The sequence below is a fragment of the Lissotriton vulgaris genome, chromosome 1_1 (assembly GCF_964263255.1).
Source record: "Lissotriton vulgaris chromosome 1_1, aLisVul1.2, whole genome shotgun sequence".
Classification (NCBI taxonomy): Eukaryota; Metazoa; Chordata; class Amphibia; order Caudata; family Salamandridae; genus Lissotriton; species Lissotriton vulgaris.
Genome location: NC_141685.1, coordinates 361911681 through 361927745, shown reverse-complemented (window position 1 = coordinate 361927745; position 16065 = coordinate 361911681). Strand labels below are relative to the sequence as shown.

Sequence of the window (16065 nt, the reverse complement as noted above, 5' to 3'; positions counted from 1 at the left end):
TGCATTGAATAAAATCCTAACTATAACTACCTACTTGCGACCGCCAGTAGGTTTTATTTATATATATATATATATATATATATATATATATATATATATATATATATATATATAATATGAAAAAACTAAAGGTTTCACACATGTTATAGTTAGCTGGACATTTCACTCATACAAAACCATTGAAATTCCCCCGTTATAGTTAATTCAGCTAACTATAACTTGCGCGCCCGCACTGCTGATGAGGTCACATATTACATCACTCATGACATGGTCAGTGGCATCACTCATGACATCGTCAGTGACATCACTCATGACATCACTGATGACATCTCAAATTACATCACTCATGACATCATCCAGTGAATGTGTGTCTTTCTGAAAAATAAATATGTTTTATATATGTATATCTAAAGGTCAATGGAAGAAAAAATGTGTAAATAAGTGTCTAAATGGATTTTTTTTTGTAAAAATGATTGTATAACTGACTTAAATATATCTTAGTGAATACATGTATAAGCGAGTAATGTTTAAATATGTAAATATCTGTATCAGTGTCTCACTTTGTATATAAGTGGGTGCATGGGATGGTGACTAGCTACATGAGTGTCGATATGGGTTATTAGTTGGTTTTTAGAGTATCAGTATAAGTGTCTATATGGTTTGGTGGGGGATATTACTTACCGCATAGATGCATGAATGGGTGACTCACTGTTTGTATGTGTTTTGAAGACAGCATGTGTGCAGGACTGTATGGGTGGATGAGTGTGTGTATGGGTGTGTTAGTGAGTGAATAACTGTCTCAATAGTATCTTTATGAGTAACTACATATGTGTTAAACTTGTATATGTGAGTATTGATGTATATAAGTGAGTATATGGGAGAGTGAGAGATTGTAAGAGTTCCTGTACAAACAAGTATGTGTTTCTATAAGTGATTGTTTAAGAGAATAAGTATGTGTATGATTCTGTAGAAGTAAGTGTAGTGGTGGGTGTATAGCTGTATATGCAAGTAAATGGATGTTTGATAGTTTATTTGCATGTGTGAATTTGTGTGTGAGTAACTCTATAGATGAGTGTCCGTGTGTAATAAGATGTATAGGTGTATGAGTACATATGATGAGTGAGTACATGTATGAGTGCCTATATAGAACTGTTACTGAATGACTGGATGTGTATGTAGATTTTGGAATTACTGAATAGGTTGTTCTAACTGGAATTGGTATCTCCATTTTTTTGAAAATTTTATTTTTTATTTTTGAATGTGTGTATCAAGGGTTATATTACGCTGAGAGGAGGTCTGCCACTCTTTCACAAGGATGATGCCATCAGTGATGCCATCAGTGATGTCATTTGAGATGTCATCAGTGATGTCATGAGTGATGTCACTGACCATGTCATGAGTGATGTAATATGTGACGTCATCAGCAGTGCATTGCGGGCGCACAAGTTATAGTTAGCTGAATTAACTATAACGGGGGAATTTCAATGGTTTTGTATGAGTGAAATGTCCAGCTAACTATAACATGTGTTATAACAGGAAACTTATGGCTTTTTCAGTGAATTTCTAAAGTTTTTTTAAATGCTAATTCCTAACTATAAAGTATGTGAAACCTATGTTTTTTTCAGTGAATTTCTAAGGTTTTTTAAATGCTAATTGTTAACTATAACGTGGCTGAAACCTATGTTTTTTCAGTGAATTTCAAAGGTTTTGTAAATGATAATTTTTAAATGTATTAATTGTTATATATTTTTTATACTAATTTACTGCATAATTTTAAACTGTATTTTTAGATTTTATTTTTTAAATTCCATTACACATTTTTAATATAAATTGAAAAAAGTTTTTAAAATTATTGAAATTGTAATACATATTTTTTTAATGTAATATTTTTTTAATTTATATGTATATTATATAGCAGGCAATGATAACCTATGGAAGGAAATTCAAGTTACTGGTAAGTACAGTTAAATTCACTTTTCAGGAATAGTAGTGAGCTAGATAGGGGAATTAATTCCTCTTCAATCCTGAGGTCCCCTGTGAGCCAACTAGCCCACCCGGTACCTCCAGTATGCGCCAGGCAGCTGTGTTGCAGAGAGTCGTTCAAAGGGCACGCCCCCTTTTTACAACACTCTGCAACAAAACTCTGTGGAGCTTACTGGAGATACCTGTTGGACTAGTTGCCCCCTAGGGGACCTCTGGATTGAACAGGAATTAATTCCAAACTTAAAAAGCGCCTCAGGGCATGTTTGCACTCACATCACCCCAAGCCCTGCCCCTACCTTCACCACTGTGCTAACGCGCCCTGTAGAGTGTTCTAAGTTGAGGGATTAAGTCCCCTTGCATACTGGGGGTCCCTGGGGGCCAACTAGCCCACCGGGAACCTCTAGTATGCGCCAGGAGGCTGTGTTGCAGAGACGTGTAATGAAGCCACGCCCCTTTTTACACCTCTCTGCAACACAGCCCCCGGGCGCGTTTGCAGAGGGGGAACTAATTCCCCTTGCATACTGGGGTCCATGGGAGCCAACTAGCCCAACAGGAACCTCCAGTATACGCCAGGGGGCTGCATTGCAGAGAGGTGTAATGAGGCCACCCTCCTTTTTACACCTCTCTGCGACGCAGCCCCTTGGCGCGTTTGCAGAGGGGGAACCAATTCCCCTTTGCATACTGGAGGTCCATGGCAGCCAACTAGCCCACCTGGAACCGACAGTATGCACCAGGGGGCTGTGTTGCTTTGCCCCAGGGGTGGTGGTCCCCGGTGCAGTGTGAGGGGGATTGGGGCCCCCCCACACTTCTTTTTCACTATGCCCCCAGGATTTGGTCCCCCTGGGGGGTAATTTGAAAAATAGAAGACAGGGTTGTTAACATTTTTTGGGGGGCCTTGGGGGTCCTTGTGGGACCCCCTGAGCAGGCCTAGGGGTCAGGGTGTTTCTACCCTGCCCCCTTTTTGCGTTCTACATGTTTGTTTTTCTGCTTTCTTGTGCCTCGATCTACCAAGCACAAAATGGCTGCCAACACTTCCTGGTTTGGAGTGTTCAGAGCCAATGAGCATGCAGCTCGTACTCTGAAAGGTACTCGTATAGTACTCGTACCCTGCGTGTTTTGTAAAAAAATAATTGGGGGGGGGGGCGCTTAGGGGTCCTTGTGGGACCCCCTGAGCAGGCCTAGGGGGTCAGGGTGTTTGAACCCTGTCCCCTTTTTGCGTTCTACACGTTTATTTTTCTGCTTTCTTGTGCCTCAGTCTACCGAGGCACAAGATGGCTGCCAACACTTTCTGGTTTGGAGTGTTGACAGACAGTTGACAGCCAATTAGCATTCAGCTCGTGCTCAGGAAGGTACAGAGTAAAGTAGTCTTACTGTAAGCTTACCGTAGGCACCTCTAAATATTCTTATGTTTTGATTTTCTCAGGAACTACTGAACGGATTTACACCATTTAACAAAAAGGCCCATCTGCGAACAGAACTTGACCTTTTTGCCAAGTTTGGTGTAATTCCGTTCAGCCGTTCTGGCTGTAGCCCCGTCTAAAGGTCCTATGGAAAATTGCAAGTGGAAAACATGTTTTGGAACCCCCCTTTTTTCTCGTCCCCCGCTTCACGAATCACCCCCAAACATTCAAGGAAGGAGCGGAGCAGGCCATCTTCTTGGAGAAATTCACGAAGATTCGTCCACCGGTGCCAAAGTTATTCCAAATAGAATGTTGCGAATTTCCTATGGAAACTAGGTTTTAACTATAACTACTTACTGGCGAACGGCAGTAGGATAGATATAGATAGATAGATATATATATATACAGATAAGTGTATACTGGTGACAATAATGTAATTGGACTACATTAACCAGCATGCATATACCAACAACAGAGGAAGTCACATGACCTGGTGTTTTAAAAGGAGGACTTAGAAACTGGCTCAACATCCCGTAAGCAAGCTTTGTAAGAAGCGAAATGCGTTGGGTACTGGTTACTTAATAAACCGCTATCACTTGAACTGAGGCGAGAGAGTGCGTTTTCATTGCCCCCTTGGGGTGGGTGTGTGTATGTATGTATATATATATATATCTCGCCTCAATTCAATTCTCAACCGCTGTAGGCACATTGTTAGCCTCTTCACTGTAAATAGCTTCACTTTTTTTCTATTTTCAAAGAAAACACTTTTTTCTTAAAAATACGTGAGTAGGGTTGGGAAGTTGTGCCCCCGTCCTGAAGAAGGAACACCAGTTCCGAAACATGTCGACGCACACCAGAGGTAGTGTCCATAATAAAGACAACTGACCTCACATTGCACTTCTTTTTAACAGCACCAGCTAGGGGTCTCGAATAAAGTTTTTTCATAGAACCCACTAGCCAGGTACTTTTTAATTCCTCACCACACCCTTCACTCACATTCCAAATACCCATCACCTGAACTTAACACACACCACACATAGTCAACTTCTATAGTGCTCCCGCGTAGTCGCTGGTCGCAGCACGCCGCATCCCTCTAGCAGGATGCGAAGACCCCGATGATGAAGCATGACACCAAGGGGCCTGTTGGTGTGTGAGGGGTATTTTTCACAACACTGAGTGTCCCCCATCCCTGAGGTGTACACTCCGAGTAGGATTCTTCTGGTTTACTTTGGTTCCAATACAAATTCACTGGAATGTGTTATTTCACAGTATTACTGGATTTCTTTCTTGCTCCAACAATTCAACCCTCCCTCTAGTCCATAACAAGTAACTCCGTTGTATATTGTTGATCAAAAATTACTATGTTTAATAAATGGGTAAGATATACAAAAGGGTAATTTCTTAAATAAACTCTTAAGAAGCAGGGCTACACTGAATTCCTGAATTACTTTAAAAAAAAAATCAGTTGTCTGGTGGGGTGATTTCTTGGTGCTGTTATGTCAGTATATATTAAATGGTGAAAGGCCATATACCTGGAATGGCCCCATCTTAAGCTAATGCATAAAAATGGAATTCGGGACGATTCAGTCAATTATTGATTGATGATTTGCTTACTGAACATCCAAAAGTGTTTGCCAAGATTATTTGTCAGTAGCTAGAAATCTGGGTCTATCACAATGTAATCCCTTTAACGGAAGGGTGGCGTAGTAGTGGGCATAACACTATTGACCATAGTTTTATTCTTCTTATCGACATCCTGATCTTAGTTGAGGTAGCATGGAACATATACTTGTGCGCCGTTAAGTTGAAGGATACTCTGATAAAGTAGATGGTGTGACTTTATGGCCTAAATGGCAGAGCCTCAATAGGTGGCAAGGGTTACTAGTGGTGCTCCAGTTACCACATTATGAAAGTTGGGTTTGTATGGAGATCGATTTCAAATAAATGTAAATGTAGTATACTTGTAAAGCGCACCGCTGCCCCATCTGGGGGCGTCCCGGCGCTGTATAACGCTGTGGAACCCTTCCTGGCTCTCCCTGTGAGATGCCCCTCCTGGGCACCCCCAAGGTGAAGCCAGGCATCCAAGTTTTGTTGGGGCCGTTGTGGAGATTAAGCAAGCTATTGCCCAGAGTTGCAGAGTGGGACCCATGATTAGAGTAGGCGCCGAGGCGAGAATTATCGAGTCCGCGGACATTGAGCCCAAGACCATGCCGCGTCGGGACTTGAACCCTGGTCCCGGGCCTGATCTCTGCTTCAGGTTCTGCCGCTTCTAACCAGTGAGCCACACTTCTCCACAGTGGAGTTATTTAAGGAGATCGAGATTTCTAAAAGGTTGGAACAGGTTCAATTATTGCACCTTCAAGTTACCGATTTCTCGACACTGCCACAGAGAAAGAAATTCAAATATACTTAGTCAAAGCCTTCAGCATTCCTTCTGGGATTGAACTAATTTCTTAAACTTTTCATGTTTGTTTTTCACCATATGGTTGTGGTCAGAAACCAATGAACGCCACCATTTATTTCTGTATTGACAGATGTTAGAAATAAAGGAAATGGTTATTATAATTTTAAAATTTGAATTTAAAATACTTGTATAGCGCAGCGTTCACCAGACGGTTTCTTGGCGCTTAGAAGGCATAGTAAGCAGGAGCGAAACAGTGGATGGATTACTGCGGGAAAGCTTGATTGAACAAAAAAGTTTTCAAGCCCTTGCGGAAGAGGGAGTAGTGTTTGGTCGACCGCAGATGGTCGGGGAGGGAGTTCCAAAAAGTGGGTGCCAAAAATGAGAAATTGGCCCCTCCTCACTTTTTTCTCTTGTAGCGGGGTACCTGTAGAAGGGATTGGGAAGATGAGCGGAGCTCTCTGGCGGGGACATATTCCTTTATCAGGGAGATGATAAAGGCCGGGGCTGATCCCTGGCGTGCCTGGAAGATCATGCAACCAGTTTTAAAGAGGGAACGTTCCCTGACAGGCAACCAATGTAACGCCTTCAGTAACGGCGTTGAGTGATGGGAGCGAAGTAGGCCGTACACTAGCCGAGCCGCCTGGTTTTGCACCAGCTGGAGCTTACGTAAACTGTAGGCTGGAATGCCGTTGTACAGGGCATTGGCGTAATCCAGCCGGGAGATCACTAGGGCAGACATGATCAACTTTAGTGCCAAGGGGGAAAAAAAGCGGGAGACAGTGCGAATAGTGCGAAGGGTGAAAAAGCAGGAAGAGACGACGGAGCTAATTTGTGAATGAAGGGTGAGGTGATTATTCATTTTAATGCCTAAGGTCTTAACTGTAGGAGAGGGAGTGGGAGGGGAATCTAGGGAAGAGGGCTAAAATAAAGAGTTCCAGGGACTGGAAGAGCCACCAGTGAGAACCAGCTCGGTTTTATCCGGGTTCAACTTCAGGTGGGTATGGCTCATCCATTCCCTGATGAAAATCATAATAGTCTGAAAGTTAGAGATAGAATAGGAAGAAGAACAAAGATTGAAGACGAGCTGGAGGTCATCCGCATAATTATATACGGTGACCTCCAGCTGCTGGAGTGCGAAAATTAGAGGATAGATATAAAGATTGAACAAGAGAGGGGAAAGAGAGGAACCCTGGGGGACACCACAAGTGATCTTGAGTGGAGTTGCCGTGAAGTCCCCCAGCCGGACAGCCTGGGTGCGATCCCTCAGGAAGGAGGATAGCCAGACCTGGGCTGAGCCCCCGATTCCCGCCGCTCTGATACGTGAAAGCAAGATGGAGTGGTCCACCGTATCAAAAGCGGCGGAGAGATCGAGGAGCACTAGGGCCTGATGTTTATTTTGGTCCATGCCCTCCCTGAGGTTGTCCAGGACCGACACCACGACGGACTCAGTAGAGTGCCTAGGCCGAAAGCCCGCTTGACAAGGCGCCAAGCCCCCGGTTGCTTCCACGTGGGCACTGAGTACCGAGGTAACATGGCGCTCGAGCACCTTGCCCAAGTAGGGCAGCAAGGAGATGGGGCTGTAGTTAACTGGGGCGGACGGGTCTGCACCAGGTTTCTTTAAAATAGGCACAATTGTGGCAGATTTGAGAGCTGGAATCACAGCCCCTTGCGCAAGGGAGCTATTGAGAAAGGTGATCGGGGCTGAGTACAGACAGAGTGAATCTGTTGGAGGATGCGGGCCGGGCAGATATCGGCCGGGGAACCTTACTTTACCTTAGGAAGAGTTTGCAAAAATACTTCTTCAGTGAGAGGGGGGATCGAAGACAAACAAGACTGGACAATGGGAGGGAGGGGATCAACAAAAGTAGAGGAGGGGTGGGATGTTAGTCTTGATATTTGAAATTTTATCCAGAAAATAATAGTTCAGTGAATCACACAGGGACTGGGTGGGAGGGGGTTTAGAGATAGTCCTCTCAGAAAAGGCTAAGTCGTGTACGATGGTAAAGATCTCCCTAGATTGGTTCTCTGCCGCCAGGATTTTTGATGAGAAATAGGCCGTTTTGTCTCCTAGAATGGCTTTTTTGTAATCATGCAATAGTGTAAGGTAATTGGCTTTCTGTAGGGGACAGTAGTCCCTTCTCCATAGCCTCTCCGCTCGCCGGAGGATCAGCTTTTTATCCTTTAAGTCTTCGCTGAACCACCGGTTAGACTCCTTAGGTCTTTTGGTTGAAATGCGACGTAAGGGAGCTACTAAATCGCAGCCTCCAGCATGCCAAGTATCAATAGCGGTGGCTTGTCGTGAGGAGGATAGGCCCACCAGGTTGGGTGAGGCGTTCAAGAGAGAAGAGGAGAGTGAAGGAAGGTCAACACGGTTCCAGTTCCGTGCCCAGGTGTTTTTTGCAAGCGGAACTTTAGTTACAGGTTTGAGGTGAAGGGAGAACGAGATAAGAGCATGGTCAGACCATAGGCAAGGGGACACGGATATGGAAGAAATGGAATAGTTGAGAGACCAAACTTGGTCTAACACGTGTCCATGTATGTGTGTCGAGACTTGAATGTGGGAGATAAAATTCAAAGATTGGAGTAATTCTGTGAATTGCTTAGAGGATGTACATTCAAGGGGATCTGTGGGCCAATAGTTAAAATCGCCTAACACTAGGACTGAGGCATAATTGAACGCCAGCGTCAATAATGTTTATTCCTGCCTCTCACCGTGAACCAAAATAGGCTACCACAAGAAAAGCATATATATTTTTATAATTTCATGTTACGCAATGCAGCAAAATATATAGTATCCATATAAAATACAATAAATCACTTTCTGTGACAAAATTTGGAATGCGACATTGATAAGAAGCCTGCTGTACCTAATGATGCACAATCCTAGGCCCTGATACTTTCTGCACTTAAGCCCAGATCTGCTATCCCTGTCCCTGTGAACTGGTGTGCAAGACGAGCCCCTGTTTTTCAAGGGTGCTGGAGCTGCGAATGCAGTTCACTGAGGCTTAACAACATGGGTTCTATAAAATGTCCATCTGAAAGAAACACATAGTGATAGATTCCTTAAGTAAATCGAGAGACCTTAGAATTACCCCCAGACGTCAGACGGGATCTGGAAAGTTTTCGTCCGCAGTATCCTTGCTGGTCGGAAGGTGGTGTTGTGCGGCTCCGCGTCCGTCGTTGGCGTCCTGGTCACCGAGTTGACGTTGTGGCAGCTACTTAGATGTCGTCCTCGCGCGCTGACGTCAGTTCTTTCTTTTTCCGCGCCAGCAAGCGCAGATCCGGAGAGAGTGGTACCCCCAGCCACTTTTTGACGGAGTTTTTCAAGGCCTTTTTGTCTCTGTTTTCTCGAGTCGATCGACTCCTGGTGCCAGTGGGATGCCCGGTTTCAAGTCCTGCAGGGACGGTCCTCGCATGATGTTGGTGACGGACCCGCACGGCGTGTGTCTCTACTGCCTGAGGCGGGACCACGACCCCAAGTCGTGCTCCGACTGCCGGGCCATGGCGCCGAAGACTTTGCGGGAGTGGTCCCGAAAGTTGCTCGAAGTCCGGCAGTTGAGGTCGAGTGACCGGTCGTGGAGCCATCCCCTTCATTCGTCGGGATCGAGGTCTTCGCACTCGGGGTCAGATAAGGCGAAGCATCACAAGAAGTCGAAGAAGCACCATCGCCCTCCGGCTTCCCCTCGCCCGTCGCGGCTGAGGGTGAGGGTGGTGCCACCCCTGCGGCTCGGGCAGAGCCTATGCAGTCGCCATCGGCCTACCCGCCATTCCCAGGTCTGTCAGCCGCTCAGGCCCAGCTGCAGGAATTTCTGTCAGCCATGGCCCGCCTCTTTGGGCTGTCTGGCCCCGCCGGTGCGCCTTCGGGGCCTGCGGGTCCGACTAGGAGCCCTTGCTCTTCATTGCCGTCGGCTCCGGCATCGCTTTCGACTCCAGCCCCGGTGCCGCAGGGCCCTCAAGGAACCAGGCCTGGATCCCGGTTGACGCTGGTTGACCTTGTGACATCTGCACCGACGTCGACCCCATTGGCACCACCTCCGACGTCGCCCGTGCCCCCGGACGTCCTCGCCCACGGTTTCAGCCCTGATGTGGACACGGTGCCAGAACGGCATCGCTCGACGCCGATTCCGACGCTGATGGGGCCTTTCTACCCCTATGTCCAGCCTCTTTATTTTCGGCCTGTTCAGCAGCCTTCGGAGGAAGGGTAGGACTGGGAGGGGTCTGAAGAACCTCTCTCAGCACAGTTTGACCCGGACTGGGTAGTGGAATTGGGGGATGCCTGCGGTCTTGACACCTCTCCTGACCATGGCATGCTAACTCCTCCTACCGTGGCTAAGGAGGAGGGTGCAAGTTACGCAGATGTGTTGCGTAGGGCGGCCAAGGCTCTCCACCTCAAACTCCCTACATTGGCCGTCAGGACTTGCCTCCTGACAGAAATGCTTCAGCCGGCGGCTACCTCTGCGGAGCCACTGTTGCCTTTTAATGACGCACTTTCAGACTTTCTTTTGGGCACCTGGTCCAGGCCCAACACAGGGGCTCCTGTGGATAGCAATGTGGCCTGATGCCATCGCTCGGCCCCGGGTGACCCCATTTTCCTTTTTCAACACCCCAGCCCTGAGAGCTTAGTTGTCCAAGCCTCTGTGTCCGACAGCACATTCCCTTCCGCACCCCCGGACAGGGAATCCAAGAAACTGGAACAGTTTGGTAAGAATATTTTTTCTTCCGCCAGTTCAGGGCTGCGGTCTGTGAACACTGCATGTCTCTTGGGCCGTTATTCTCACGCTGTGTGGGATACGGGGGCGCAGGTGCTGCCTCAGTGTCCGGAGGAGGCCCGGACAGTGCACTCTCAAGCGATTGCTGAAAGGAGAGATGCAGCGAAGTTCACGATTCGATGTGGCCTTGACACCGCCGACTCGCTGGGCAGAGCGATTTCAACGACAATGGCGCTCCGTCGCCTCAATTCTCCACCTCTTTGCGTGGAGATTGAGCAGCGGCAGTTGATTCCTTTCGACTTGCCTCCTGAAGTCTGTGATGTCATTCTGGCAGCCAGGCGTCCCTCCACTAAGTTTGAATGCACCTGCAGGTGGAATAAATTTGTGGCATGGTGCACAGCAAAGGCTGTGGATCCCCTTTCTGCCCCTCTTTCAGAAGTTCTTCTGTTCCTTCTTTCTTTGGCCGTGCAGGGCTCTGGTCTGGGCACTATCAAGGGCTACCTTTCTGCTATTTCGGCCTTTCTCAGGCTCCCTGATCAGCACTCTCTTTTCAAGTCCCCTGCTGTAAATAGATTCCTCAAAGGCATTACTCTTCTTTTCCCTCTTTTTCCTTCTTTAATACCACAGTGGGACTTGAACCTGGTTCTTACATATTTAATGTACGCTCCCTTTGAGCCTCTTCACAACTGTCCTCTTTGTCTGCTGACTTTGAAGACTGTTTTCCTGGTTGCCATCACCTCCGCCAAGAGAGTGAGTGAGCTCCAGGCTCTTTCTTGTAAACCTCCCTTTCTATTTGTCCATCCGGACAAGATTGTGCTCAGAACACGCCCATCCTTTCTGCCAAAGGTTGTTACTGCCTTTCACATCGGCAGACCATCACTTTGCCCACCTTCATTTCGCCTTCGCATCCTTCCAGGGAGGAAAAGAGGCTCCACCGTCTGGAGCCAAAACGTGCGCTCTCATTTTACCTGAACCGCACACAACAGTTCTAGGTGGATGACCAGCTCTTTGTTGGCTACGTTGGCGACAAGAAAGGTCGGGCCGTACACAAGCTATCTCCCAATGCGTCGTCTTGTGTATTAAAGCCTGTTATTCTCTGGCAAAAAAGGGGCCCCCGGTGGGGCTGCACGCCCATTCCACCAGGGCGACGGCAGCCATTATGGCTTTGGGACGTGGTGTTCCCCTTACAAGACATCTGTCAGCAGGCTACGTGGGCCTGCCTGCACACTTTTACTAAGCACTATTGCCTGGAGAGAGCCAAGCCCAGAGAGACAGCTTCTTTGGCCATTCTGTTTTCCGGGACTTCTTGGTGTGATCTTGGTTCGCAGATCCACCACCGGGGTTGGTATTGCTGGGGTATCTATTCTCAGGTAGGGAATCTACCACAACGTGTTTCTTTCGGATGAGCAAGTTACTTACCTTCGGTAACGATATATCTGTAAGAAACATTAGTTAGTGATAGATTCCTTACCGCCCCACCCATCCTCCCCATTCTGCGAACTGATTTCTATTGTTAAGGTCAGCCCTTTCGGGGCCTTTGTTTCAAAGCACCAGTGGTCAGTAGCTTGCATGCCTCTGCGTTCCTGGCACAGAATGTCATGTACAGAACTGACGTCAGCGCGCGAGGGCGGCGTCTAAGTAGCTGCCACAACGCCACCTTCCTCCGCGCCGGGGTACTGCTGACGAAAACGTTCGGGATCCTGTCTGATGCCTGGGGGTAATTCTCAGGTAGGGAATCTATCACTAACTAATTTATTTTACAGATATATCGTTTCCGAAGGTAAGTAACTTTTTCTTTAATGCTCCAGTTATGTTTGAAAGGGCTGTAATCCTTACCGAGCTGTACATTTGTTTCACGTGATACATAGTAGTTTTCTAATTTTCTGAACACATGTGCTTTGTTTTCCAGGTGTCGCAGTACGATCCTAATAAGTCACTGATGGACTTAAAGCTGTATCCTCAGGAAACCCTTTTCCTTGAAGCAAAGGAATAACCTAAACATGACCATAGGACTAGTAAACCTTAGACAAGCCAGACGCACAGCTCCTGAAGATTGACATCGGTCGATACCACCATCTTCTGTCAATCAACTCCATTGTTCCCTGTTTCGGCCCTTTCGGAGAGTCTTGGGAATGAAATAAAGTATAAACAAACCTACGCACAGTTTGAGCTTATATGCTTTCATCCTTGTATAGATGAGTGGAAAAATTACATTTGGCTAGATCTATGGAACCTTATGACTCTATTGCTCACTTACCATCTGGCTTTTGTTACGATTAATGCACTGTCTAATTGTGAGTGATGTTAAGTAGAATGTATCCTTCTTTGATGCCCTTCTTCACCAAGAGATCTTGGACATTTTTGCCTTTACTTTGGAACGAGAATGCTGTAAAGTCCATTTATACACCCAGCTGAGCCAGCAGTCTCATATACACACGTGTATTTTATTTCCCGGTTTGAATTCTTACTTTGCCATCTATTTTATAAAGGCTTAAAAATAAATAACTGGGATGTTCTCAGCCAAAAATATTTTTTATCAGTATTGTAAGAGAAAGCTTACACTTTTTGTTTTGCGTTTGTTCCCGACTTGTTTAGTTGGATGAAAGGTTTTGTTTGAAGACTGGTTTGACATATATGCAAGATATTTATTGACATCTTCTGCTTGGGTCTCAGTACAGGTTCATTTTAGGAATCGTTTTCTAGAATATTGCAGTTTGCGCAGCTGCTCTTGTGCGTGATGTGAATATTTAAATATTATTAGAAAGAGCTCAGTGCCAGGTGCCTGGTAGCTTGCCAAGAGTTTTGAAATCCCCTGATATTCCAATATCCACAGGTTAAATAAAGCTTTTAAAATAACTGATACAAAATGTATGTGTTCCACACCAAAGGAGATGGTGGTTCCTGATTGTGTTTTGATAATTCAAGCACAGATATGCTTTAGCCCCATGGTTGTTCCATCAAAAATGGCAACTGACTAGATATAGTGTGATAACAAATTTGCCTGGTATATAACTCTGTTCTGGCCTGTTCATGCTTGTGTGCCTCAGGAGATTTCAAGAAACCTGGATTGGGGTTTAGCGAGGATACCATGTAATACCTAATGTACCCTTCATCACTTTCTTGAGCATTACCCAGGCTCAGTAGTTCAAATGATGGTTAAATACTTTTTAGATCTTTTTATGTTGCTCTTTTACTTAGTACGTGGCAGCACTTGCAAATCCTCAGCTGATAACTGGGCTAGTGAGCCTTACAGTTGGTATTTCCTTTTTTTTTTACTATGTTTCCTTAAATGTGGCTTCCTTCGAGAGATGGGCTGTATGCTTTAAGTCTTTATTGGTAAAGCTAGCATTTTCTGGCCGATCACTATATGGTTGCAATGCTTAGATGCATCAGATGCTATGTCCAGTTAAAGTCTCAAGCTATTATGGTCACTCATCCTTGCAAACGCAATTGTTTTAGGGGTAATTTGAAGCGTCTTGATATACTTGCAAGGAAATATGGGGCACTTTGTAAGACCCACCTTTAGTTTACTTTGTGTTTCCACTGTAAGTGCCAACATTGAAGATGTGCGTCATGTACACAACAGATCTATCGATGCAGAAGCCAGCTATCCATTAGAATCCCACGCCACTACCATTTTGCTGGAGTTTTTAAATTATTATTCGTTTTTGCCTTTTCCCGGCCTGCTTGACACTTTTGAATCGTCTCTGAAAAAACATGGATTGCGGGTTTGTAAATCCATAAATAGTATCTGCATTAACAACGTGTAAAGCCTGCCCTGTTCTAATTAGCCTTTAGTGGTCTTATAATTCTATATTACCCACACTAATGTATTTGTTTTTGAAGATATGTTCTATGTTTCGATCCTAGTTTCATTAAGTTTTTGAATATGGCTTAAATATTTTCGAGCTCATTGAATGTTACTTTTCCCAAACACTTATTTGTAAGTTTATGCACACTTTTGTGTATGGTACATACTACTTTGTCATTTAAGAAATAGGAAATGCTAGAATAGTAAATGGAGCTCACATTCGGTAAGACCTCAAATGTCTTTCAGACAGACTGGAAAGCTGTGATTGTTCTTTTATCTCTGAAATACATTATGTTAATTATTGCTACTGTTGAAATATGAATAAATGGCTATAATGTAACCACAAACGGATGTATCATGCACATCACCTGTTCTGGTGGTGCAATAAATCAACAGTCATCTTCTGGAGCGATTTGCAACGTCAATGCCCCTGGTCTGTCCAAGCATCCAGGGGAGCAAAGATCTGAACATATTTCTCTACTGCCAGCCAGCTTCCTGATTTTAAATGAATATTATACATTGCAATTGACATTTATTTTAAAGCACGGGGATTTCTCTGCCAACGGATGGAATCATATTTTGAAGTGTTGATGTGCTTGTTATCCTCCTTACAAAGAGTACATTCTCAGGACAGACTACCTGTTCCTGGGTTGATCACATGATCTTAACATTACACTGTATCTTACCCTCGAATGTTTTAATATCATCATCACATTCTCTCTTATGTTTTATGAGAATTTTTTTTATAAAGTTTTTTTTAATGTAATGGAACTGAGAGTCTGGCTTTCAGAAATTGTACCTTTTGCAGAGATATTAGAAATATAAAATAAATTTGCAGTTACATTGAAATTACTGCTAAAATGTTCTACATATGTGGTATGCTTTCATTTCTTTGGAATGAGTGTAGGAATTGCACCTGTTTTGCCTGCTTTTCCATCTAAGAGCAATGATAACACCTTGTGTACAGAATACACAACTATCAATAATATGCTAGGAGCAAACATGGATGATAGGAATGACACTATAGATCTATTAACATTGTGGTTGGTTCTCTTTAGAACTGATAACTTAATGCAGTCCTGCAAAAGGTACTGTTTCCAAGAAGACAAGGGAACATAACCTCTACAAAGTATGCATGTCCCCCAGGGCCTATTTTAGCGTGCTTACAGGATATTTGTTAGTTTTTACATACCAGTGATGTTTCATCACTGTAGCACTGTTACCCTGCCTGAAGCAATTGCAGGCGGAGCCAGCACCGGTGAACAGTTGTATTGTTTGAGGTGTGGTGAGCGACATCCAAAGAGCCTTCTCTGTTCTTGTTGCTCTGGACTTGCCACCTCTACAATTATTATTATATTATTATTGAGATTTGTTAAGCACGCAACTACCCCCAACGGGGGTGTCCCGGCGCTGTGGACAGTACAATGCATGTATGTGTCACGGAGGGTGTGTTCGAGATATTGTTTTCCATTTTTACATGCCCGTTAGTTTGTGGATCACTGGACCATTCCTAACCAAGCTTTTTTAATGTGTTTATTCAATAAGATGTAGGCAAAGTTAGAGAAATAGTTGCTTGAATAGCTTTTCCACTTTTGTATTGCATTTTAATCTCCCGATTTGTGTTCATAGCTGAAAGGGGGTGTAAACTCTCATGTCACTTACTGTCTTCCAAAGTTTATGTTACTGCCATATAGTGGTGCATTTAATTGGGGGGCTTGGAACTACTATGGGAGCGTTTTCAGCGTGAAAGGAAATGAT

At 44.9% G+C, this 16065-nt stretch overlaps 1 protein-coding gene across 2 annotated transcripts in view; it reads left to right on the top strand.

Moving 5' to 3' along the window:
- FAF1 (Fas associated factor 1) overlaps positions 1-15173 on the top strand; it is a 1861897-nt gene extending 1846724 nt beyond the window's left edge. For both annotated transcript variants that reach the window (XM_086952414.1, XM_086952412.1), the window contains exon 19: positions 12406-15173. In XM_086952414.1, coding sequence (XP_086808540.1) covers positions 12406-12489 — 84 coding nt within the window. In that variant the 3' untranslated portion in view covers positions 12490-15173. The remainder of the gene's footprint in view (positions 1-12405) is intronic.
- Positions 15174-16065: the final 892 nt, after the last annotated feature.